The sequence below is a fragment of the Prenolepis imparis genome, unplaced genomic scaffold (genome assembly GCF_030444845.1).
Source record: "Prenolepis imparis isolate NDT839.2.m4 unplaced genomic scaffold, iyPreImpa1.0 SCAF_1, whole genome shotgun sequence".
NCBI classification, from domain to species: Eukaryota; Metazoa; Arthropoda; class Insecta; order Hymenoptera; family Formicidae; genus Prenolepis; species Prenolepis imparis.
In genome coordinates, this window is record NW_028141159.1 from 7643102 (window position 1) to 7670790 (window position 27689).

Below are 27689 nucleotides of genomic sequence, written 5' to 3' on the forward strand. Positions count from 1 at the left end.
TAAAAAAATATTAATACTATAGATATAATAGATTTTTAAAAAATAATGGAAATAAAAATTACATAAATATGATTATTTTTATTATAAATTGAAAAAGTAGTTTAATATAACGTATTTTGTTTAAAGTGCGTATCTATATACAAATATAATATATATTTTTCTATTGCACTATATATCTAGAAAATTATATATTACATTTGTATGTAATCATGCACTTCAAACTTTAAATTATATCAAACTATACATTATATTATTTATTATTCATATTCATATAATAAATAAAAAAGTAATTATACAGTTAGAAAAATTTATTAAAATAAAAAAGGTAATTTAAAATTTTTGTAGAAATTTAAATAATATAAAATTTACACGAAGAAACAATATGTCATAAAAATAGAGTATTATTTTCAATCGCATAATCAGAACGGAATTTTACGAACTGCACTGCGATAAATACCCACATTTGATATTATAAAAAAATACTGTATTAACAAATATGTGTGTATTTTCTTGAAGAACTATGCATCAATATATACAATTAATATACTAATGTTTATTTAAAAAGTCGAATATAAATCATATAATTTTTAATTGTAATAAGTCAAATGGTATCTCTATGATGGTATATCTATCTAGATCAATGGTACTATCCTGGACAATAGCAGGCCTCGGTATCCGTAGATAGAGTCAATGCGCTCAGCTTTCCGCGATAGCTACATATTTATGTGCCCATCCCGGACAAGAGCCGATAATTAAGACGATGTGCAAATTAACGATTAACGTGCGTTATTAACAACGCAAACAGTCTGCCATCGGCGAACCGGCGCGCCATATGGGGGATTACCGACCCGTAGTATAATAATGGGCGGATACTGCAAACAGATATCACTAATACGTTTCGCCGTGTATACGAAAGAAACATACCGATCTTTTGCACAGACCATCGCGTTTGGAATTTGCCGTTTCGAAGTCACATCGCCAATATTTGGATATACGTGAACGTGAAACGTGTATGCGAGATACCAGACTCGTAGTTTAAGCGCGTGAAATGCACCATTCGCGAAAATTAAATTCACTGGGAATCCGACAAACCTGATTAGTGACATGATAAATAAAATTTTTTTACGACGGCTGCATCATTTTTGAAGAGAATTTGCCATTTGGTAAGCACATTACTCGTCTTTTGCAAGTTTAAAAGCACGTCGTCATGTGTTAAGACGATGGAGTGATTAGATGTAAAGCTTTACATATTGAAAATTATATAGAAAAATATTTCGTGTTACATATAGAATATATATTTTTATTACAGTATAAAAAATATTTTAGTATAATATCATATTATAATATTAATAGAATTAAATAAGTTTATTTTGCATCTGCGAACATTTTTATATTCAATGCTTTTTAATATGCAACCAATGCTTTTGTCAAAGGCATTATCTAATTTAAATTAAAAATTTTAAGGGATGATAATCTCAATACATAGAGTACATAATAATAATCGCACCTACGTGACATAGTTATCATTCTCGATTTGAAGTACTTAATCCTCCCTCCTCCGAATTGAATAACTAATATTACGTGCGCAAACAAATTTCTAAATCTTCTATTTCTAAATCTCAGCAATAAATATTCGTCTGTCTATCTCAGCGGGAACGATCAAAGGTACATGTCTCGCATAAATACGAGGAAGCGATAGCCGCAATTGTGATCGGGAGAGGCGACATTGTCTCGATGGTCCCGACACCCACGACATTGTTGGACGGCCTTATTATCCCCGAGCCCTTTGATCGATACGGACAGATATCGATAACGGTGCGATGTTTATCGTCGTGCGGGTAGGCTCGGATAAACGCGTACGGTGTAGCGTTACACAAAGAGCGTGATGCATGGCCAATGATGGTGTCGGTGTGTGGAACGGGGAAAGAGAAAGGGCGAAGAGAACACCTTGTCTCTTCTGTGGTCGTAGGTGTGTACCCTCAAAAGGGCTACGAAGAAAGTTCCTTGCGTTTGTACACGGCGCTCACACGTTACAATTTGTAGGCTCTTTCTGGAACAAATATAATCGCACATTATACAATAAAATCAACACGCGATATAATTTATTATTATAAATTTATATTATTATACAAAAATTTAATATATTTTATATTTAAAAAAATTACGAAAGATTTTTAATTATAACACAATCGAAATATTGAATGAGAAATTTTTTCCACTTGATATCAATCAATATTTTCACATTCATATGTGTGAAAATATTGATACCCGATCGGTGCTGCATCACATATCTGTTAAATTAAATATTACGGCGAATATTATAAATTTATATCCGTCACGCCATACTCGATGAATTAATTTTTTTAAGATATCGTAGTTATTATTAAAATGATTTTCGCTTAGCATTTCAAAGTCATGATTCGATAAAGATTGCTAATTTTAATATTCATAGTTTTATCTCTAAACCGAGAGCGATTAATTGCTTTGACAAAATTTTAAATTTTAATATAATAACTATAATACTTTTGCAAGCGTTATAAAAGCTCGAATTTTCATTATCAAAATAGTTATTATATTCTTGTATTTATATAATATTAGCAATATATTTTAAAATACACAGAGATATATTTTGCCTAGCTCACTTAAACATATTCCATAGTCGGAATGTTAATAGAAAACGAGCGTTTTGCTTTTCTTTCAATCAGTCTGCGAATAAGAAGCTAAGGAATGAGAGAGCGGGAGAAAAGAATGTAGGTAGAGGTGATACGGGATGAAAGATGAAAGAGGGACCAGAGGTTTTGGTGCCGCTGGTACACGTACGTCGATATCAGATCCGCCGAAACAAGCGGCGGTTGGCCGAACGCGTAATTGAAATCAATTCCTTGGCGCCAAAAGAGTAGCGGCCGATGGCAATGAGATACGATCCTGCCGCACGCACACGCGTGGAAAGCCGCATTAACGGCCGGAACTGTTATCGACGTCTCTATTAGGGAACTCTGTCGATGAGGGGAATTCAACCTACCACCTCGACCAGCACTGTCGGTTCCGTTTCCGAATTTAATATTTCGCATCATCAATACGGAATTCGTCGCGCCAGCTTCGATCCGATAATCGATACGCGTATATCTGGAGGCGGCGACCGAACGGATGAAGAATTCCGCTTTCCGTTGTGAAACTCGCTGGAAATTGTCGCGACACGTAGAAATCATACATGGAAAGCATTCGATTTATTTAGTTATTGTTTATTTATATTTTATTAAAAGTGTGTGGAGAAATTAAAAAAGAGTCAAATAGGAGGAAATTTATTTTTGCGTAAGATAAACTCGGTCTATCAACAATTATCACTAACTATTAATTACGATCAAGAATGATACTCGTAAAATGTGCAATACGTTCAATGCGTTAATTGACGCGGAGCAATCTCTCGATCCGGTTGACAGGAGCGGCGTATCAGAGATCGGCAAAGAGCTCCCATTCTCGAGGAAAGAGAAACGAAGTGGCAGGCGAGAGAGGATAATAACGTAGGTAGCCTGCGGCATCGGATGATTAATAAATCAGGTATGCCGTTGAGAGAACAGTTTAACCTCCGACCCCGACGCGATGCATCGCACTCCTTTTCATTTTTCCCCGTGCCCCATCTATTCGCATCTGCTCTCACGCGGCGCGTGAATCCTCTTCGCGAAGGCCGAAACGAACTTCTTCGCGGCGCTTCTCTCTGCGCTCACGGCGTTACAGATACGCATAGCTAATGGCCCGTTCCCACAAGCCTTAACTCTGAATGTTAATTGTTGCTTAAATTTATGACAGCCCGTCCTTCTCCTCCTTCTCTTTCCCGAACCCTTCGGTCTTCTCTCCTGCGTCTTCGGCCAGGTTCTCCATTCATTCCACCCCGAATAATCATGGCTATCCATTGCGAATGACGAAGCCGCGAAACAAGCCCGATGATTAGCGATTCGGGAATTGGTGAACCAAGTGCCGTTCGTGTTAACGAGTATTAGTGTCAGGAACATCTGTCTATGTTATCATCGCTGTCGTGGGATTTTGAATTTGTAATGCGCTGGAATCCGCGATAACACACCGACAATGATCAGTGTGCGATTGCAGAATGATGTTTACAATGCATAATTAAAGCGGCACTATTGAATCGATATTGTTGCTTACGCAAGAACAAATGCGAGGTATTTTACTACATAAAAAGTGACTAATATTTTTTTAATAATTTATTTATTGGGAATAATATCATGTTATAATGAGGAAAAATTAAGGAGAAAAAAAACAAGGAGAAAAAAACAAACAGGAGAAAAAGAGATGATAGAAACTGAAAAATGCGCTATATTGGAAAATACTGTCTAGTTTATCAACGTTCCTGTGTTAAAGGTCAGTCGAATTGTCTATTGAAATATCGCGCGTTTATTTGTTCCGGAAAATGCCGCGTATGTGTCGATAGTTTTGCACAGTAGGTCAGATTTTTCATTTAGAAATGTCGTGGGAGTTTATATTACGTTTGTATTCTCTTGCGTAAGCTTTCGCATATTCGCGCAATGTCGTTGAAATATTTGTGAAGTGCTTCGGATTTCTGGATATATGTCATTAAACCCATGATATTTCTCTATGAAACTATCGCCATTTGTTATATAGAACATAACGTACGACGTTTTATTGAACAAACAGTACTAGGATTTATAACGTTGGCCGATTTTCTACGGACCATTGGTTTATTATTTCCGCGATAACGAGAGCTGAGAAAAAAATCGAGCCGGTGGAGTGTTTTGGGATCGTAAAAATATGACATCACAAATAATCTGTCGCATATTTATACTAAAATATAACACAAAAAATTATTACTATTGTTATTAAAGTTGTAGTCTTATTTATTGGACATCAAATTATAATTTTTTTAATGGATGAATTGTTGAGAAGCATTTGATGATCTCAAAAGAACATTACGTTCCCTCTCAGACATGACCCTTGTCAGATTTTTTTCAAACACACAAACGCTCGCAGAGTAATCCGGATATCCGGATAGAGTAGGACACTTCTCGAGTTCCCCTTCGTATTCCTTGGTCATCATCAGCCAACTCGGACTTTCGAGGGAAGATGGTAAGGGGAGACACACTTAAGGATCTACCGGGACGGAGGAGCGCATTATAGTTGCGTGATACGCGGACCGGATGACTCAGAAATTCCTGGAGCCGGCACTGGCGAGCGAAATGGGTCAAATGTGATCCACTTAATAAAGGAGAGATAGAGGGCAACGGACCCGCGATCATTATCATATGAATCGGTCAGACATATCGTCCGAAAGGGAACACAGTCGTTCTGTCATTGCGTAGTCGCGAGGATTCGTTCGCGCACCGCTATTGTGTGTGGTCTCGGACGTGTGCGTGCGCCTGTCATCAGCTGTCAGCGGCAGCTAGCTTGACGAGCCATCGCTCACCTCGCTGTCAACGGGTTTCCACGCACACGCGCTGGCACGACGACCGCATGCGCCAGCGTGCGCGTGCGTTTACGCATGTTCCACGTAACCGGTTTCACGGCCGCGCCGCGACATCATCCTATAGAGGGTCTGGTCTCTCTCCGTCTCTTGCGCGTCGCGTCGCGCCGAGCCGCTTTATCGCTTCCCGCTAATTTGATTCCGGACTCGATCCTTCGAGGGATAGGCAAATTAGGCGGGTAGGAATTGAGAGATCCAAATGCTCGGGTCGATGTCTTAATCTTTCTACAAGGAAACTGTCGCGAAGAATGACATATTCTTTATTTCTTTAAGTGACACATCTTTCATTCGATTATAAATATTGTTTTGCAATCTATTATAGCGATACCAATTTTTTTTATTTTATATTTTTTTATAGAAAATAATTTCTTCTTTATTTGATCGTTTGATAAAATTGACATCCAGTTTGGAAAAGTATTCAAAGTTTCTCGCAGTAAAATAATTGCTTTTATATTTAATTATGGAGCTGATTCAGCATATGGACACATTTTTCCATTAGCTGTGATATTACTTGCTTCAAGTAAGCGACTCGCCGCATGCGTGGCCATATTTAAGAGACCAGAAACGAATACGCCAAATTACCTTGACATCAATCACGTGTCGCGCGATCGCGAAAAGGGAAAACCATCATTCGAATTACACCGCGTTAATTTAATTATCCGCTTCGATAGCAATGTTAATTGTATCTCTCCCGATATATATACTCGTCATTGATCTTCGCTTTGCGAAGAGACCGCATTGAATCGCGTATATATACGCTAACAATCCCAATGAGGCAAATAAAGAAATAGCAGCGGCGAGGCTATAAATATTCGATGGCGTATACGCATGCACAGCGAAAGGGTTAAAGTCGCTGCTGCAACCGCTCGCGAGGCGAGCGAGACCGTAATTTGACACGAACTTGCACACAACGACGACGTCCGACGTCCGTCGACGATCGTTTAACGGACCGGTCGGCGTAAAACGCGGTTACCGATTTCCTGGACGAGCTCGCTCCCGTCCCTCGAACACGCCGAACGTCCTCGAGATGCTTCGAACGAGACGGCGTAGTAATGTCATTATTAACGTCCGAGGATTTTACGACGCGTTAATTTGCACCATCCCATCTCTTTCTCTCTTTCTCCCTCTCCTATACTGGCGCGCCGCGGCATTAAGCTTGTTTAATTGGAAAAGAAATCGCGCGATTACGCGGTACCGAAGCAAATCGTCGCGTCATAAACAAATGCGCCAAGTTCGGCGCGAAGAGCGGGGAACCGGTCTTTTGGAGAACTGAAAATTCCACCTGTCGGTTTCGTACTCGTATATGAATATAGTCTGTACTTCTCATCTTTAATGCATTTTGCCTCCGTTTCGAAATCTATATTTGTTTCTGCGATACTCTCGCAGACCCTCGTAAGAACTGCGAATGAATCGCCCAAGGATTCTTCGCGATTGAACGATGAATAAGACGGTACACACCCTCTTATATATGCCAAGAGGGATGCGATACTGAGAAATCGGCTTAGGTAGAACAATAGAACTAACGCACAATTGCGAAAGGGAGATACGCCTCCGCTTGGCGGAGTTAATGTTTGTTTGAATCTTTGTAAAGTCTATTCTTCGAGTACGCATCTCGGATGAAATTTAAATACAAGGATAAGTAATCAGAATATTATTAAAAATTATTAAATTTCTCTAAAATATTTATATAATTTGAAGCAGCAAAAGATCTATCAATTATGCTATCTTTATTTGTAAATTAAATATCATAGCTCTCATGCCACTTTAATAAAATATAATTTAAAATATTAGAATTTTTAATTAATTAAAAAAATAACGTTATTAAGATTTTTCTGTTGCACGGATTAAAGATACATTAAATTGAAACATCACAGCTGATGTGTTTGACACGTCATACATGCAGCAGCGAATTCGAGTACGCGAAATCTTTACGTAAGAACCGCTATACGTGTGTATGGCCGGGCAGACGCCGGGTTTCGCCAAAAATAACGCTCATTGATTTAACGTTTTGAATGAACGAGCTCGCGACGGAGAATGAGACAGCAAGCTCGTTGAGAAGGGGGTGCAGTTATGTACGACTATCGAGGAGAATGGCACAATATCCAAGAACGTGGAAGCTCCTCTCTTTCTCCTCGGATACGTTTCACAACGTATAGATATATAACGTCGTAGAATAAATGGCGAACGAATAGAGTTATGCGTCGCGTTACGCCGCCTACGTATCGTGGTAATATCACCCTCGGCTTTCTCGCGCGCGTCCGATTTTGACCATAAATATTCTGAATATTCCGCCAGACCGCAACGACCGATAGAGCCAGCTTCTGCTTTATTATTCGTATTCGCCTGTACGCGAATAATAGCTCTGTGTATAGCTTTAATCGACGATAGATGCTGTGCTCGGCTAGATCTCCTTCTATAGTGTCGTTATTTGCCAGAGGTGAACACGCTAAATAAAGATTTTCGCGCAATGTCCCCATGATCGCAGATAACTTTGCGAATAAAGGCGAAGCCAACGCGCTTTTATTTTCTCGCGTCACTCTCGCGTCTCTCTCGCGTCTCTCTCGCGTCGTGTTGACGCCACCGTCTGAGGTTTGACGATCGTTGCACATCGCGATGATGGATTGCATTCCCCTTTTATTGCTCATTTGCACATAAAGAGTCTTTCGTCTCTGTAATTCGCGATGAATAACTTTGACATTGACGTCGGTTTCGGCCAGATAGCGAGTCTGCGAGTCTAGAGGCGAGTGCAAAGTTAAAGAATTTTCCGGCTATTGTTTGCTTTTCTGCTATGCCTCGATCGTTCATTTGTAAAGCTCGCACTTGACATTCCATCTAGAATACAACGGGTTAGAAACGCCATGGTGTAATCGCCTTGAAAATGACGCCGTCATACTACGACGTTATATAGGATTTTTCAAATATCATTTTGTCATCGCGCATTTTATTTTGCTTGCAGAAATACAATCTGTTTATGATTTATTATAAATTTCATATAATCTACAAAGATAGAAATGTGTTTAAAAAAATATTAGTTTAGATATCGATTTGTGTTTCGTGTCACACAATTAGTTTTACGATTAAACATATAGGTTCCATTTAAATATTCGAAGTAGAAATATATTTGAAAAGACATAATGTTTGACAAGTTGAAACTATTTTATTCTCGAGTACGAAATGACACTTGGAACGTGCTGTACAATCACTGTTATTATTTGCAGCTACATACCTCTCACGCTGTACGTGCGTGAGGCAAACGTAGAACCCCATGCGTCTCCGAGTTTATTTTATGCTTACTACGGTTGGGCCTGTGCCTCAACTCTGCCTCTCCTCTTGCGCGTTGTTCCTATACCTCTCTTTGCCGCCCGTATAATGAAACGGTAATTCCTCGTCGCACGTGGCTGATTCCTTTACGAAGACGACGTTAGTAGTCCCTCTAGAGAGTGTCGTTTAAACCGCCGAGAAACGTTCAGTATACTTATGTGCAGCATTAAATATTTTTTATTTACCATTAACATAATTAATTAGTATTATTGATGTATCATCGTTGATGCTCATAATAATTTTTAAGATTCTATTTTTATATATGTACATACATCCATTATGACCATTTTGTCATTTTATCGATTTTCACGCCGTTGTAATAAAGCGTGACGTTGTCAAAATTGTCCGCATCTCACGTTCGTTATTTTATGTCTCTCGTACGCGGGATGTATATACGGCGATAAAAATGCGTCGACGAAAATGATATCGATCAGTGCCATTTGCCACGGTCCAAGGTTAAAAGGCCATCGCAAAAATGCCAGTATCGGTGAAGGAAGCATTAACGAGAAACGGCGGATTAATCGCGGACGAGAGAGAGAGAGAGAGAGAGAGAGCTAACACAGAACGCGGTATCTCCTGCTCATGAAATTTCCTCTTATATTTTTCGGCGTTCGGTCGAAGTTAATGGCAGCTTGGGGATACAGGGACACCGTTGACGTCATTGAGTGCTACGCTCACCACTACAACGCTAATCGGACCGCATCTCGCGATGCACCACGACGACTCTCTTCTCGAGTTTAGTCGATAGCCCTCCCCAACAGCATGAAAACAGGAGACGGGAAATTAGCTGCGGTTTCTAATTTCTACTTGACACACGTTACGGACCATCGAGGATGTCGGTAATGCGCGTAGGTCGAAATACTGACGGGATATCTATCGTACGAACGAGAATGCGGAAAGCTTGACGCATGAAGACGCGGACAAATCGAGGTCCTTTCTTGCAAAAGCATTAAAAGAACAAACTCTGCGCGTGCGTCGGGACATAAATTAAAAATTTTTCGTAGCCAAATATTTTGTTGTCACGCGCAAACGGATTTATATATATGTATATGCGATTAGAACGCTATACTTGTGTGTTTCGCTGCCCCGTCGAGAGTTCATCGCAATTTTATTCGCGACGCGACGTGTTATTATGCCCTTGAGAATGCGCATCGTGCAGATATATATACATATAACGCGGTTTCGCCAGCAATTATCGATCGTGATCCATGGATCGCGCGTTGAATAATGCCCGATAATAAATGTGTGTACGCAAGATGCGGTGGTTAATGGCGGGGCTCTGTTATGGCAGCGAGACGACGATTTTGTTTTTCCGTCCGAAACTGGACGATTGTGGAAATGGATTTTTGCGTGGTTGCGTCCTAGACTAGCGTCTACTTACGTGGGTAGATATAGAGTCAGTAACGCCCACGTCGTCGCCGCCGGGCTGCTGCTGCTGCCGCTGCTGATGCTGATGTCGCTATACCGCTGCTGCCGGCAAGGGTGGCTGCCGCTGCCGCCGTTGCGCGAAAATGTCAGACTGGCCGACTGATACGTTACACCCACGCGCCGAAAAGTGGGGCAAAGTCGATTCATTCATCCACTGATTCATAAGTGTGGGCGTAAGAGCGTAAGGGTTGCCGCTGACGCGGTCCCGCGTCTTCTCTCTCTCTCTCTCTCTCTCTCTCTCTCTCTTTGTATACAACGGAGATCCTTCTCCCCTATCACGGATAGGATAAAACATTAAGACTCCTTCGGGATGTCCCCTCAACCGGGTCCACCGCCGTCGCGAACAATGTTTCCCGCGACTTCCTTAGCGAGCTTTCGAGCTCTTCCCGACGTATGTCCTCGGGAGTGAAAACGCGACGCGTCGTCGTGCATCGCGACGAATTTATTCGCGCGGAAATACTGTTGTGTGTTCAGAGGATTATACCGATCGCTGTGAGAGAAATATGCCGAACCACGTAGTGGACCGGGGGTACAGGATGTCGGCTTTATTGTCACACGTCTTGTTATATAGGTAAGCGTCTGGACGTGAAAGATTTTGTCTGTAAAAGCAAAAGCTCTATGTTTACTGCTTACTTAAATGTAAAGCGGAGTGCGATTGCATCAATATACGCAACTTTGAAATAGAGTGGACGCACATACTTTTTTTTAATCACCGAAAATATAAAGGTAATTACTTAGGGACGGGAATTTCGTAAACATAAGCATTTGTAAATTACTGAATAGTTTTGAAAATATTTTTCTTTTAAATTTTTTAATTTTACAAAATTTACTGCCTCGGTGTGCAATTTTATTTTATATTAGCATACTTTTTAATTTGCATTATGCAATTATGTAAAACTTAATTTTAATTGTGATATTATTCTAAACTATATTATTGGCTCATGATATACTACGCATACTGTGAAATGAAACCCGCGTCGATATGTCTGGGAAGAATTTCTCGTCTGACGTAAATCCTCCACACGTGCGAACTTATATGTATATGTATATAAGTATATATACATGTAGATGCTTTCTTACAACTTTCCGTATTAAATAAAATATATATACCTATATATATATATGTGTGATTTTTGCGAATAATATAAACGATTTTTATCAAGATCGATAATGACAATTTATCGAAATGTCAATCATCATAATTTTAGAAAACGTAGAATTTCTGCAGTTATTATTTTCTAAGACGATCGATGATACAAAAAGTCACGTCACAACAAGAACTCTGTGAACTGGAATTGACTTTTCGATTGTATAAAATTGAACGGTTGCTTAAGCTAAAAATTTCTAGATTAATATCACAGAATGATGCAAATGAATATCATTCGAGTCGGTACATATACATATATAACGAAATTACGAATATTTACTCTTTTTCTGAAGCTTCCACCCACTAACTTCTCCCCACCTCTAAAACTCGAATCGTCCGCGGATATCCTATACACTACTAAACACAATACACCGTCTGCTATTTCTGGCTGTGTGCCATTGCCGATAACCTTTGCATTGTCGAGCCGATGATGGGAGTACCGCGATAGGAATAACGTCTGCGGAGTAGCATCAGTATCCGCCGTCTGTCGCTGGCGATTCGTGAAATTGGTCGAATCTCTGGTGGTCTTTCGGCAATGCTGAAAGTCAGAGGTCACTCGAGGAAGGTCATAGCAATGGTTATCGAACACTATGAAGATTATCTTACGCGTCAGTAAATAATATATCTGACGATTATATTTAATCTCACTTATTATCTGATAATATCCATTATGACAAGAGTTACATTTATACAAATCTACTTTAAGAGATGTAAAAAGATGACATTTCATAATGTTTTTCCGTTTTTATACGTGATTCTTTCATCAAGCACGGACATTTAGAGAAAAAAGATTATTAACATGCGTCTTTGCAAATTATAAAAATATGAGAATACGATTGATAGATTTTCATTCAAATTTCGAGGGAAAATAAATGAAAGAGCGTTAAAATGAATGTGTGGTCCAGAAAAAAAAATAGCGCGATGACCGTAAAAATTCCATTGAATAACCCACGCGATATGGTGCCGTATATGAATTTTGTGGACGCTTAAAAGCACTGTGTATCAACAAATCGGTATCTTGCGTAAAATTCGTAGAACAGGGGAAGCCAAACTTTATCACGATTCTCTTTTACGTCGTTATTCATACGCACGGCCTAAATCTTCAAGGAAGAGAGGGATGGAATGAGAGATACGATGAAACGAATGAATCGTTCGCCTACGCTTTTCTTCGTGGTTTTTTGTTCCCAACTGGCGCCTCGCAAAATTAGAATTCGACGGCCAGAAATAGAATGCTGATCACAATAGTGCGGCTCGGCCAAAAATAAGAAAAATCGACGAAGAAAGTTTCGCGAGAGCTCTTGAATATATCGCGCATTCTTCACGTAAGACCAGTCGACCGCAATTTAATAAAGAAGAAATGCTATCACAAGGAGATGTACTAAGTATAACGTTATGACGAATTTTATTGATTTGCAACGTATATTTAGATGTATAAATTCATACACGTAGATATATATCATTTTTATTGATTTTCTCTACGTGAATTTTCTGATGTACGGCTTGAGATATCGGACATCTAATTTATTGATATTTTTTTATCATTAACGTAAAGTATATTTTTCTGCCAATGGATATAATTATTTTACTATTAATTAACTCACTCTTTAGCGGCAAAAGAAATTTATAAAACTAATGTCCGCGTGTAGTTTTAACGAAATAATGATCTTGTCGATAAAAGATTTTATTTGAGAAGCCCATTGTAGCGATTATATTTATTACAAAGTCATGCTGTTATATTACAATATATTACACGTCGCTTTGTTACAAGTTTTTCTACCTTTTATTGTAATGACGAATTAAGCGAAGCAATTTAAGTCCGTCTTATGCCATTTTAGACTTTATATTGAGGCTTAAGAATCCTCAGGCTTTAATCAACGTTCGAACGTATCAATCAACCCGTAAATTATTCGCGGCGAAATTGTAAATATTCACTTCGAGGAATAACTTTACGATGTAACGTACAATTTCGATCGGAGGTGCGAGGCGCGCATCGTGTGTGGTCCCTGGCGCTCGATCCAGTTTATCGACTAAATCATCCGCTCTGCCATCGATTTGCATAACTTATGCGGTGGCCAGTGACTGTTTATTACGCAATCGGTATATAGATACAAGTTGCAACCGCTGCCCGCCAAGGGATAATATTAGGAATATCCGACAACATTCTTATTGATATATTAGTTGATTTAAATGATAAAATCGTTTATTTGATACGCAAAATTACAGATTTTATTTGTTGCCGTTCACGTTTCCGACATGATTAATTTAAAAGTCGTTCCGTTAAAAGTAGAAATAAGCCTATGAACAAATAAAATGTGTGCCGCTGGCATTACATGTTGTTTCTGCAAACACCACCGTCGAGTTGAGGACGTAAATCAAATGCGATATTCGCGTACAGGTATCATCATAAATAACTCTAACGTGATGCGCGCGCGTACATATAAGTGTAGGGCACGTGGTTTGCATTCTTTCGACTTACTCCGATAAACTTTATGGCACAGTGACCCGTACATATCTACACGAGTATACACGTGCGGAATTCGTGTCGGTATCCCTTTTTGTCCGTGAATAAGATAAAGATACGATTCGCCAATCCCTTTAAATCTATCGAGTTTACTTCAAACGTACCCTGCGCCGTTTTGCGATTGCGAATCTTGACCCTCGATATCGGCAATCGAGTTTGGCGATTGCCCAAATCGATCTGCGGATATGGAGCGCCCGCCAGTGAGCCGCAGGCATAGAAAGGATGTTAACCGAGAAGAATGAATGATTATATAATTGCAAGTTCGCGTTACCCGATAATGATTCATAGTGAGATACATATATTTAACAGTCTCATGAAATATTATATTCGATAATAAAGTTAGTGGTAATTTTTATAATTTTTTGATCATCATATATATTAAATAAAAAATATATACAATATCATAAAAAAATATATTATATATATAATATATAATATATATAAAGTATATATAATAAAAAAATAAGAACATAAATATTAATTGCATTATGGGGAAAAAATAGAGTATCAAAATTGTAACATTATCACAATTGTGTTCGACGTTTGTTTCCATTTCTTTCTTAGAGATTCATTTTATCGCGCATACGTGTTGGCTCTATTTTTACCGTTTTCAAGCTCCAACGAAGCTTCTCGCTGCCGAAGTGTTGGAGATTGTCGCAAGTTGTAAAACTACAAGATAACACCGAAGGCGGATCCCGCGGCGACGCACGCGTGAGATATGTAACGCGATAATGTAACGCGATAATATGAATTTCGGAGTAATTGTTTACGCGTGCCAAGTGAGTTATTTGGCACGTGGCCCACACGGGGGGTAACGGTGACGGCACCCACGTGGTCGGCCGACTGCCCGCGGGATTTTTGCCCTCTCTTGCTTCCCACCATACACTTCTTCGGTGGCTTTTTCTCCTTCGTTCCACGCTCTTGCGCGATTTGCGTGCACGCAACAAAGAAACATTTCCAAAGTGACGCGAAGGGTGGTTTTGCTGCGTCCCTTTGGCTTTATGGTTCTATTGCGCGGAAAAATTATTACTCTCGCCAAGTGAAGGGATAGAAAAGACAGACCCGATTATTTCCATAAAATATTATTTCGTAGCAATGTAACTTGAAGTATCACTTTCTTGACATATTGTCAAAGCTGCATGATAGCTATTAATATTTTGTAGCACATGTGACATTAAATGACAATTAATATTATCAATATTATTAATATTTATATTATAATGAAACGCATTAAAAAATGTTCGGTAATATATCTTATTGCTGTGCCTAAGCATTTTGTATAGCGAATACTTATGGGATACAGATCGTATAAGAACGAAACTAGCGAAAAATCTCGTTAAAATAAAACCTACCCTCTGTTTTTGTTACATCTTTCGGATCAAATGGCGCAACAATCGATTGCATTAGCGGTAGAACTAGTCGAAACGTCTTCTTGCTGAAACTCGTTATCGCGCATGATGCAAGACCGTAACAAAGTCGCAACTCTAAAGAATGCCGTTGTCGGAATTTCGTCTCACCCCTTGGCGTCGGATGCGATCGAATCAAAGTCATTCCGAAATATCGAGGCGAGGAAAGAAAAAGAATAGACGAGGAAGAAGAATAGGAGATATCGGTGGATGCCTCCGATTCGCCTGGAGAAGTCAGAATCGTCCTTCGGGTGGCAGCGACGTCGTCGTCGACGTCGACGTCGACGTCGACGACGACAACAACGACGACGACAACGACGACGACGACGACGACGACGACGACGACGACGACGACGACGACGACGATGTCAGTGGCGACGGCGGCGGCGGTGGCGGCAGTGGTGGTGGCAGTGTTGCAAGTGGGGGCACGAAATAAGGGTAGTTTGCGGGGGCGGAGGCGGTGGTTCGTCAGTTTCCGGGTTGTTCCGGAGTGAGTGAGGGCGTCGTAGGGCGCCACGGGGGTCGGGCGGGCAGGAGCCGCGAGCCACGACACGACGAGGCGTCGCGACGTCAGTAGAGCGCCGCGCTATCGACCACCGCCACGAGACACCGTCGCCGTCGTCGCCGTCGTCGTCGTCGTCGTCGTCGTCATCATCTTCGTTTTCGTCATCATTATCGTCATTGTCATTGTTGTCTTCCAGCGTCGTCCTCCGATACTCTCCGAGATAGTTTCTTCGCGAGACGCGGCAGTTTATTTGATCGGCGATTCGCGGCGCGAAAGGAGCGATTGCGCGTAAACGGTGTCCCGAACGAAGAAAAAGACGAAGAGGAACAAAAAGAAGAAGAGACAAAAGTTATATATTGGCGTGAAAAATCGGTGGAGGATCGCGAGATTGTGAGACATCGCGAAATATCATAAAAAATCGGTGAGGTCGATTCAGTTCTTTGGTGGTGGACGATCGCGACACCGGACGCAACACGAGGATCGTACGACGACACGGCGCACGCACGCGTGTAATCTGCACGCGTGACTGTCGCGAGATAGCCGCGTCAGGATCGCGCGAAAACGTTGCGTGCGTGCGTGGATACATACTCCAAGCTTCGTCGTCTGAGTACTACGAGCCACCCCGTGTGAGACCCAATGACTGTCCATCCAGGGACCACGGGACACACATGTTCGTTATAAGGTCAGTGTACGAGCCGCGCTGTCTGCCTTGCTGCCCCCCCCCCTCGTAACGCGCTTTTTTCTTCTTTTTTTTTTTCTCTTATACGAAGGAAGATCGCGAGAGAATCGCGAGGAAGTTTCAGACCGCGCGAAGGATCCACGAATCCTTCCGGAATTCAGTGTTCGCGGAGAAACTTACATAAGTGGGAGCTCGCCGCGAGATTTCGCGTTCACGTACAAAGTTCCGGTTTGATAGTTTCGCCAAAAAATTACATAGAGATGACATTCTCGGAGAAGGTCTCTCATGGCCGCGGAAAAATAACGCGGAAATTCGCTCGTTCTCCTCCGTGCGTATATAATATCGTCGATAATATCCTGGCGAATTTACGGTAGCTTTTCTACAAATGCGGACTCATTCCAGCTGACCTTTAGAATTTCCGAATAAGTGCGTTAAGGCGAGCAGATATGTCGATAAATAGACGCGTTCTCTAGACCGCCCCCGCGATCGCTTCGAATTTTCGCAATTTGCGAGGAGGAAGTCGCAGAGAATCGCGCAGATTTATCGTCTCCGGTTTCGTTTCTCCTACGTTTCTTAAAATCGCGACGATAAAATCCATTCTAATCGCGACACGACCGTCTCCCTTTCGCGTTCCATTTCGGAGTCGCGACTGCTGGAGGGAACGAGAGAAGAAGGCGAGAATTTGCTCATGGTTAGACGACACGATCGCTTGGTCCAAGGCTGGATTAAAGGGATAGATCCGTTTCGTTCTTTACGCGAACTGCTCCACTCTCTCTCGGATGTTCCGCGTATCTTCCTTCCACATATTTTGGCAATCTCTTTACTTTCCGCGCAACTAGCTGCTCGAATTGTTAACGAGTCGTGCGAAATGCACGGCGTTTACGGCGCGAAGATATTGCTTGACCTCCTATTTAGCTCAAGCTGCATAGGGAGATTGTACGGATGCATTAATGCAATTGAGTATACTGTTCGAGCGCCGAAAATACGAAAAATAAATTGCGAGCTTCGAGGTAGGTCGCGCAGGGACATCGATTGAGAGAGAAAAGTGAATATATCAAACGGATTAATTATAAATGACACGTGATACGCATCTATGATTTATTTTCTTTGGTATTTTCACTTTTCAATTGCTAAGTGATGTAACGTGATATTAGTGACATGGTGGACTCTGAAATAAAGGAAATTTTGGATTTTAAATTCTGATTATGGATGTTCCATTTCGCAAAATTGATTGCGTTGTATATTTTCCAAGCACATTTTTCGTAATATTTTATCTGTCTTTGCTTCTACATAATTTGCTTGAGCTTGCTGAAATAAATTTAAATTATGAGAAATGAAAATAACAATGTTATTTTTGGTATATTCTTACATATATATTCTTACATATATTATTCATACTTATATTACATGCATATGTAATATAAATCATCAAATTTATTATATATCACAATATTATTTAAAATTAATATTTTAAAAATTATTACGTAATATTAGGGTGGTATAATGGTTATATATCTTCAGTGATTGCAAATTATAAATTTTATTATCATTATATACGCGAACAATTCGTGTGATCTTTTGTGTGTATGTGTATTAATTATGTACATCTTTATTAAAATTGTTAAATGGAAGATACAGAGGCATATTTACACAACTGTCATGATTTACTGCCAATTAAGGAACTTCTAGTCCAACTTAATTAACTCATATAAATTAATTAAATGTTAATAACATATTAATTAATTAAATTATTTTACGCTTAAGTCACGCAAGACTTTTAAAAACTTATTATACCAAACTTTGGGCTATACGATTTGCGTGTGCCGTCGGTGAATTTTGTCCAGGACCGCCGGAAGGATCTCCGAACCCTCGCGAACATCCGCTTTCGTACTCGCAGTGACGGTCCTTACGCCTCGCGGAGCCTCGTCAAAAGCGAAACCCTCGGTGATATTTCCGCGTCAACTACGTCGTCGCTTGCCCCTTCATCTAGTGTCCCCCGACCGTACAAAGGTCCGTGACTGAACTCGACATTGCGAGGGGACGATTTCCAAAGGAATTCGCGATTAACGCGTCATCGCCCCATTGCGCATCAATCTGCTTCCGTTTGTCGACCCGCGGGCGACTCTCGCGTTCGGTAGAGGTGGAAACAAACATCCGTACCCCACGGGCTGTCTGCGATTTCCTCCGGTCGTGCGTCTTCCTGAGAAAATGGCGCCGGATCGATCGGGTTTATCGCGATCTCTCTAGAAGCTGAATTATGCTGCAACGTTTCGTTTTTCGAAGATTTCTTTTCAATGCTGATTCACTTGCATTGTAAGATGTAAAGGAGAGTTTTGCAATAATTTTAATAAACGAAATTACAAAGTGTTTATAAAGAGCAATTCGAGATTTTGATATATTCAGATTTTAATCGCGAATTATAAAACTGCTTTTTATAAAAAATTGTCCCTACTTTGATATAAATATTCAAACATGTAGATCTTTAATTGTTTGTGCGAATCGAACGAATGTAAGTGACAATTTCAAAGAAACAAGGATTAAAGATTGTCATAGTGTAACAAATAACGCAATTTTTAGATGCAGTAATTATTTCTTAGAATTGTTAGTGCAACGGAAAGATGAAAATAAGGTAACAGAGAAAAATAAAAGAAGATTTTTTCCCTTCGTGAATTAAAAATTCGTCGATCATTGTCTTATTCAGTGTTAATGAAATTAGATAAAAAATATACTCTTACTCCGATTGAAAGCTGAAGCTAAATTAAAAGGATGCCGAACCTGCCAAACTTGAAAGGGTGCCAGTGCTTACGGTCTCTGGGTTAGCGAACTGGGATATATACCTTGGCCCTCGCGTATATTACAGGCTCGAACTAGTTTAGTGAGTTGGACGCGGCCGAAAGCGTGCGAGGGAGGTGAACCTTTCATCGCGTTGAATTTCAAATCCACGTATCCCACGGGAGGAATTGGCGCCGTTCCAATCGCGATTCGACGCTTACCTGCTCGTACTTCTTCATCCGTTCTTTTTTCTCGCCTCATCGTTTTGTCGTGACTAAGCAATGGATAAAAGGATCGTGAAACTTCGTTGATTGAATTAAAAAAGTATGCGTGATACGATTTTATTGCAAATTTCAATCTACGATTCTAAATATATTACTCAGCCCCTATGTTAACGTTTGTAAGTAAGAAAAATTATTCTAGTACTGAAAATGAACGACCTGTTAGAAGAAGATACGAAAAATGAAGATCTCTTTCGCGATCGAACAATTTAAAAGATTGATACTTTATTTTCTGCTGTCAACTCGGCTTTTTCCAAATTCACATGAATTATACGAGCCGTTTTATTTTCGTCTTAATGCGATGGGGTTGCGAAAGACCGGCCGGCGCTCAAGTGCCGAGAGCCTTGACTTAGTCACCCTGAAGTTTCAAGTGTCACCGAGTCCGTGCCTTCGCATGCGATTCACCGCTTATCTGCGATGCGAACAACGTGGCCCTCGTGTCCGCGGATACGCCATATTCTCGCCGAGTACCGAGACGGAGAGAAACAGGTTGTATTGTCGCGGCTATTGTCGCGTATGGTGGTGTAGACCTTGCGGGTCCCCCCTTACTTATTCCACCTCTCGCCATAAATACCCGATACGGCGATCGACGCCGCGTATAAAGGCCGCTTGCCGAAATGTTGGCCGTTGTTGCGGCACCTCGGCTGACAAGGTGCATTTTTTTACGGAGATTGACGTTTACGGGACGTGGCCGTACATTATTTATTTGCAGTGCCGGAGTAAGCGCGTGTATATATACGCGTCGCTCCTTAAGGCGGTGGATTTGATCCTAGTTTAGGAAGGTTTTACGCTCGCGCTGAGAATAATAATTTGCATAACGGCCGGTCGACGCAACTCGCGGAACCATCGCGGGTGAATTTACGCATTTTCTTACGATCCGCGACTATTAACGGCGCGAAATGCTTTCGTACTCTGGCTCGCGTATATTTGGACCTCAATTAAAGATCTCGAACAAACCGGCATCGCAAACGGCGTCGCGTGGAATTTACCTCGGCGTAAATAAACGTACGCCGTTCCGGACCGTAAAAACTTGGTACCTTGTTTTCCGCGGGTATTTTATCGGCAATAATATAACGAAATAGTAATAGAGAGAAAACGGCGTTGCCCCCGGTCCCCCTCGTTACAGGCCCCGCTGTTGCGAGAGAACCTATATAGCTCCTACGCGCTCTTCTCCGCCGCATGAGAATCCCCTTTATTGATTTTTATAACACGCGGCCTCGTCGTAAAAATCGACAAGGAATGTAAAATAATGTGACGTTCACGCCTTGCGTGCGAACGCAATGCCTGACGTGTTGCAGCGCGCGTCACTGACGATGGAATTCACCGAATTTAAATTTAATCTCGCCGGTCAGAATTACAATCCTCAAAAGCAAATATGGTAGCACGCCTCTGTGGATTCTTTGAAATCGAATTCGGTGCAACTGATATTTTCATAGGTGAAAGTTATCAAACTCCTTTAAGATTGACATGCGATATGAGTATTAAAAATAAATATAAATTAGAAATACAAATTAATTATATGCTATATTTTATTTAACGTACATGAGAAATATTAGTTGAATATAACAAGCAACATCTTCACGACGATATTATAAAATTACATACAATTACAGTCTCATAATTTTCTTTCGCAATAAATTTTACTATTAATTAATAATTTGTTATTAATATCTAAAATTTTTTATTGCCATAGATTGTAATTAATTAAAAATTCGGTGTTTGTCTGTGAATCGCAAAATAAGGTTCAATGATATTGATTTTACACATCAGGTTATCCCAGATATCGTAATTTATTGATCAGGACGATCGATGAATATTGTATCGCGCGAGTTTACTCTAGTTAGAAAATTCTCCTATATATCATCGCCGCGAATATCCTACTGTTACGTCGCGTGCGAGAAACTTTGCGAAAAATTCGCACCGAAATTGACAAACGTTATTGTACTGGCGCAGATATAATTCGTAGAGCGCGTTGAACATTGCAGGCCGTCGCCGAATTGCACAACTGCCATTACCATTTTGGTTCCGAAACTTACGACGTTTCACGATTTATATATCCACGACATGCTCGCGCGCCGGTACCTGTTTACGTTGGCGTCGTGGTAGCATGTTGTAAATCAGATTCCGGCGACGCGTGGTCCGGCATTATTCGGCTACGTCGGTTCGATCCGAGGTATACCCGGTGGAGGAGAGCCGCAGGTGCCGTTATATGAGAGATGCATTCGCACTTGCTCGGGTAGACACTCTACTCCGTACACTCTCCCTCCTCAATAAAGTCGGTTTATTGCCGCTCATTGAGACGGCTATCATCTTCCGATTGTTGATCCGTGTTCATCGGAGCTCGTAAAACGATCCTCGTCGCGATCCTCATCCTCCTTTCTTGTCCGGATACTTGTTTCACTGGGAAGTTAGAAGTCCGATAATAACCGCCTTTCTCCGATGAACCAACATCATATGTAATATAGAGCACGTAAAATAAAATAAAGAGTGGCACGTGCCATTTTTTATAGACTCTTAAACAATATAAACAAAGAATTATAAAAACACGCTATAAAACTTTAAAAAATCTATATACATTAAATTATTTATAATGTACGTGTATATCCATTCCATCGACATTATATAATACTATCTGTAGAAGGAAAATATCAAGATCAGTATGATCTTTTAGAGAAATTAAATAAGTAAAGCTCAATGTTATCACAATTTCTGCGAATTATATATATTTCTCTATTTTAATTCTAATTATAATTCTAATTTTATAATTTAAGCTTCGAGTTTAAATTTACGAAAGGCTTTACGAAGTCATAACATGAATTTAATATAATAGAAAAATTAATAGTGATTGCTCGTTATCCGTTGCGTGTTAAAAGTTATTTATTAGTTAATTTGTTTTTCTTAGTTAATATAATATTTATATTCATGTATAACGGGAAGATAACGCACTATGTTAGAAATGATGTTATATGGATTTGTCACTAAACAATCCTTGCTAATGCAGTCGAGCAGTAAACATGACGTGGAATGAGAAAAATGCTTAAAGCCATGCTCGGAGTCGACGGGGTGAAAATCGGAGAATTTACGGGATCGCCTTAAGGCGCGCATCCTTTTAGTATCAGCGTAAAGTATCTTCTTCTGTATGTAAGATATAAATGCCGATGCGTGATAAAAATCTAAGGACTGATGCGCGCGATTATAGTTTCGAGATTCTACTTTTCGGGGCTAATACATAACAGTATTACGAGAATACAACATTATTCGAAATGTATAGTAAAGATAAAGGAACCAACTTTTATTGAGATGCATTTTCTAAAAGGAACAGCTACCTTATTCTTTCAACTTGGTCAATTTTCAACGAGGGGTAAAAAGAAACTTTTCGAAAGAATTGCGTTTCCAGATTACAGGCACTTTTACGCGACCTGGCAGGTAGAGAGCGGCTCGAAAATCTTGGTCCTAAGGACTAGAATATAGAGAGGGATTCACCAGCCGCGGCAATATAGCGTTAGAAAGTTTGCCTCGGTCGGTGTTTGCTCTAACGCCTTGGCGACTCGTCTGCGGTTATCCAAACGAAAGGAAACCCGCTCACAAGAGCACCTGTGGAGCCTGTGGCTCTGCTGCTGCTTTTGTTCTTCCATTCTCTCCTTCTCGCTCCTTCTCGTGCACGCGCGTTGCCGGTGGCCTCCACCGTTCTACCTACCTACCTACCTACCTACCTGTTGTGTTACTTACGCCTCGTCGGCCAATCACACTTCCCAGGACGCGGGCGGGGGGTCGCTTTTAAAGGGATTAGCACAATTTTCGACCGCGACGCCGGACACCCCGAAGCAATAGGATGATTCGTAGCCGTGTGAAAATTACAATACGCGTTATAGTCCTTTCGTCACGCGGAGACGAAAAAATTACAGGTCCGTCTCTCTTCCGTTTTTTTTTTCATCTCAGATTCTATACCTTGGGAATTGCGGAGAAATATTTCATTGATTCGCTTCTTCATGGAAATCCTTTCAAGATATAATAGTTTGAGTACGTGGAGAATCAATTCGATTCGTGATTTTTATCAATTTTTAGCAAAATGCGCGCTTATTAAATTTTGGGAACTTATTAAATTGTAAAGAATTTCGAATAAAATAAAGAACTTATTAAATTTTAGAGTCTTGTTAAATGATAGAGAATTTTGTTTATAAGAGACGCTTATTTATTTAATATGTATGTATTATTACATTATGTGTTTAAATATTGTTTATATTTTTGAGCATTATAAATAAATACATAAATAGCTGGTTGATTTATAAATAATGCTACTTAAAGGTAAAATCTATTTCATGTTTATTCTACGAAAGAACAGCATAGATAATATTCTATAGATTTATGTCTCGAATTGTCGTATGGAAACGGTTGTTTGTTTTTGTATTATGTGGAGTTCGAAGCTGACATCAATATATCACGCGTTTGAAATTAAAACAACCGTAATTCTTAACGAACGAAAGGCAAAGCGCGACAAGACGAGCGCTATATATTATCCTATGTGTCAACCTATGTTTTTTTTATCCCCCCGTTCGATATTCTTAGATAATCAGAAAGTTCTCCAAATTTATACGCATGATATTGTATTGGATCACACATATTTGGACCTAATTAAAATATCTAAAATCAGATTTAAAACATTGTACACAATGAGGACTCTGCTTAGTAACTAAAACAGTACATGTCAAGGTACAAAAAACTCGAAACTCATTCTGAAATACGAGAGCTTTTTACGTTTTACAAACTTTTTCCGTCTTATAGCTAGTTTCTTCGCATTCTTTCACGTTCGTTCCGCAATTGTTCGTCGTTTAAAATATATACAGTACTATGAAATGAGCATACTAAAAATACGTCTCGCGTTGTCGAAAACATCTCTCGATTCGGAACAACGGCGCTCGTTACGCGGTGCTCTCGTCGTTCACGGCGGGAGCTTCGTTCCCTTCGCGGTTGGAAGCCTCCGATATTCCGGATACGAGAAACTTGGTCAAGATCCTTGCGCAAGTAGGTCGAGTTGAGAGCAGGGATCGGACGACTCGCGCTAATTGAGCGGACCATATATACGTATACACAATATATGTCGGAGATTTCGAGCGACGACCGCTGAAGTCAGGGAAATACCGATACGAAATATCGCACTGATACGACTTTTGATTTTGACCTCTCAAACTTGTGCCGTGCGGGGAGACGCGGTGATAAATTTGTCCCCCGAGAAAACAACTGGCAGCAACTTGGCTACGTGAGAGAGCAGCCGTTCTCTATCTCTCTTTTTCTCCCCTTACCCTCTTTCACTCTCCGCCATCCGTACGCCGCTGCATTCTCATCTCTCATCCCTCGTGTTCTCCTTGGATTCTCCCGTTCGCTACGGACCTGAAGACTTCGTAAATGCATCCATGCACATGTATTTTATAGCCAGCTCTTTCGGTCCTTCTTCGCTGGTAGTGCTGCGCGTGCCGCCATTACCCGGGGAAGCTCGACAGGGATATTTTTGCAGGATGGATTCTCTTTGAAAATATACTTGAAACTTGGACGATTTGTCGTCCGTGGCCGAGTCGAACTCGATAAAGCCCTGGTGGATTCATCCCGGTCGCATTCGACTAACTTAGGAAGCGGCGCGCGCCTAAAAGAGTAGTAGAGGGAGTGCAATCGATGCAGGCGCAGGAATCGTGGAAGAAAAAAGTCACGCGAAGAAAGCGCGGATTGAAGCAAAAAGGGAAAGGCGGACGAAAGGATCGCGCGTTCAAGGAACGAAAATAGCGAGAGGATAAAAGCCGAGGATAGTAACGGCGGAGAACTTAATCGCATAAAATCCTTAAAGTTCGCCTCGATACGACGCGATGCACTTTGATCGCGAAATTTATGTCCGGGGTGCAACGTACCCGCCATTAAATCCCATGCTCGTCGGTGCGTGCCGCGGAAAAATTCATCGCGGAGACTCGCGGGCGGATTCACTTCTTCCACCATTGATCGGCGCGGTAGCTCGAGAGAAGGAGGGAAGTGCTTTCCTCCTTTCTCTCCTCGTCGTAAGAAAATATTATTCTTCTGAGAAAAAGTCGGCGTTCGCCAACGTCGGATTTCAAACTCCCTGCGGTGTCTTTCAACCTTTCGAAAATCTCGCTGTCGAGAGGAGGAGTTCACTAAACTCTCGCCGTCAACGTGATTTTTACTCACAATTAGAACTTAGGATTCGCAGTTAAATATGTCACGAGTTGGTCAAATCGATATTCTTATACTATTCGTATCAGATATAATTTATTTAATATGAAAGATGTTTTGTTTTCATCGACATTTTATCGTGAACTGAATATTTCGAAAACGATAAAGAGCGAAGACGATTTTTGACTCTCAACAGAGCTTGTAATACGATTGCGATCGGACACAAAGTTGTTGGTTGAAGAAAGCTTTTAAGAGGAAGATGGTATTTCGGAAGCGAAGCGTCTCGTCGATGCGTGTTGGAGAATCGAATTGCTTTCTTATAAGAAGCACATTGACGCCCAGATACAGATAAATCGCGCGGAAAGAGAAGTTAGCCCGAGGATCTTTATGGTCCGCTGCTAAAGTCAGCAAAGACAATGAAAACATCTCGGTAAATCAGGAGAGACGACCGGTAAGCAGATTAGTAGAGCTTACAAGGCATTACCACGGAGTGAGACGGAAGGAGACAAGCCGCAGTCATTTCAACTTGGGAGCTGGCTGATCTTTCTCCTCCCTTCTTCTCTCTCTTTCCTTCTTTTTCTTTTTCTCTCCGCGAGTTTCTCTTGTTTCTCTATTTCTCTCTTTTCCTTTCTTAGTCTTTCCGCACGTTTCGTTTTCTCTCTCGCTTTCTATTTCCTCTTTCTACTCCCACCCTGTCTCTTCAGCGGCACCGTACAGATTGCCTCTCATTCTCTCTCGGGAACTGTTCGCGCGGAGTTAACCACCCGTGAAGCGGCACAATATATATCTCGGAGATAATTCGCTTGTTAGGGTCGTGCGCCTTTACATTAATCCATCTGCTCGCGGTCTGTCTCGTAACTGCCTCTTTGCACGCGGGAACAACGACAGGTCCTTTTGCGGCACCGTGCACTTCGAAACGAATAACTGCCGTCTCAATTTACCGCGCTTAATATGTATTATCTTTATTCTTTTTTTCGGCGTTTCAACAAACAAGAATTCTCTCCTCCATATGTTCGCCGGAACAGTTTCTCAAGATCTGACGGTATCTTTCTTACGTGATTTGACTTTTACGAGAGTGCACATTTTTTCTAATATACGCTAATGTACATAAGATATTTCGACAGATAAGTAGATAAACTTTTTTTCTGGAAGAAACCGCATAAGAGTATGTTGCAATAATAATACGATTATAATGTTTCGGACTCGATTTGGGCCGATTGCTCAGTTTAATATGGAATCTAATCTAACTGTGGAATATTTTTTAGACTGAAACCCAATAATAATATATAAGCAAAAAAATTGATATCGTAAAACAATAAGATTGAAATTTTATTGCGCTCGCGGATTCGTATCGATACGATGGGAAAGCCATGCGATATAAAGTTGTCATCGTTCATATGATTACAATGCTCAAGTCTTGCATCTCGTGACTATAGCTACGTCATCGGAACAAAGATGTCCTTCGAGGCACGTAGGTAACCGGGAACGCGGTGTGCGAGGCACTTGTCGTCATGTCGATGCCCGCGATACCACCGGTTACCTGTCACTCGGCCTCGATTGATCGATTCTCGCTTCTTCATTCGAGAACCTCGCCCTTCTCCACGTCCCCCCTTTCACCATGTTCCGCCTAGCCGTATCTCGCATGCGGATGCTTTCTCCTCTTCGACCCTCCTTGTTCCCTTTATCGTCGTTTCGCTTACACGCGTACGCTTCTCGCATTCTACGTAGTCTCACTAATTTGATGTACGAACGGCGGAGACTGACTAAAGATGTACCTGATGAATCGATACACCCGAAACCGATCGAACGGGATCGTAGTCTGTTCATTGTAACAGCTTGTAACGAGCTATATTCACGGGCTCCTTCGGTCTTACGTTTGAACGGCTACAAATTAATGATATACAATGATATCAATTCTTACACGCTTTTCTTTTCATAGTACTTTACGTTGTACTTGCTGA

At 40.8% G+C, this 27689-nt stretch overlaps 2 protein-coding genes across 4 annotated transcripts in view; one reads left to right on the forward strand and one right to left on the reverse strand.

Moving 5' to 3' along the window:
* The window catches only part of LOC145944415 (fibroblast growth factor 18), a 133534-nt gene that overhangs the window by 5793 nt on the left and 100052 nt on the right, over positions 1–27689 (forward strand). Inside the window, exon 1 of one of the 3 annotated variants that reach the window (XM_083052724.1) lies at positions 10685–10814. The exons of 1 other annotated variant lie outside the window; for it this stretch is intronic. In XM_083052724.1, the coding sequence (XP_082908850.1) occupies positions 10747–10814 (68 nt within the window). In that variant the 5' untranslated portion in view covers positions 10685–10746. Of the gene's footprint in view, positions 1–10684; positions 10815–15883; positions 16505–27689 lie in introns of those variants that run through there. One more of the 3 variants, XM_083052740.1, reaches the window with a different exon arrangement.
* On the reverse strand, positions 1862–10408 carry LOC145944443 (uncharacterized). Its single transcript, XM_083052768.1, has 2 exons — positions 10197–10408; positions 1862–2050 (listed from the first exon to the last, which is right to left on the reverse strand). The coding sequence occupies exons 1-2, from the start codon at positions 10388–10390 to the stop codon at positions 1870–1872; spliced, it is 375 nt and encodes a 124-aa protein (XP_082908894.1). The 5' UTR covers positions 10391–10408; the 3' UTR covers positions 1862–1869.

What these genes read in the sequence shown, in the direction of transcription:
- LOC145944443 (XM_083052768.1), bottom strand. Translation starts at nt 10,390, where the DNA reads ATGAATCGACTTTGCCCCACTTTTCGGCGCGTGGGTGTAACGTATCAG. An exon ending in CTGACTCTATATCTACCCAC is followed by an intron (nt 2,051 to 10,196) that starts GTAAGTAGACGC and finishes TATTTGTTCCAG; the next exon opens with AAAGAGCCTACAAATTGTAA.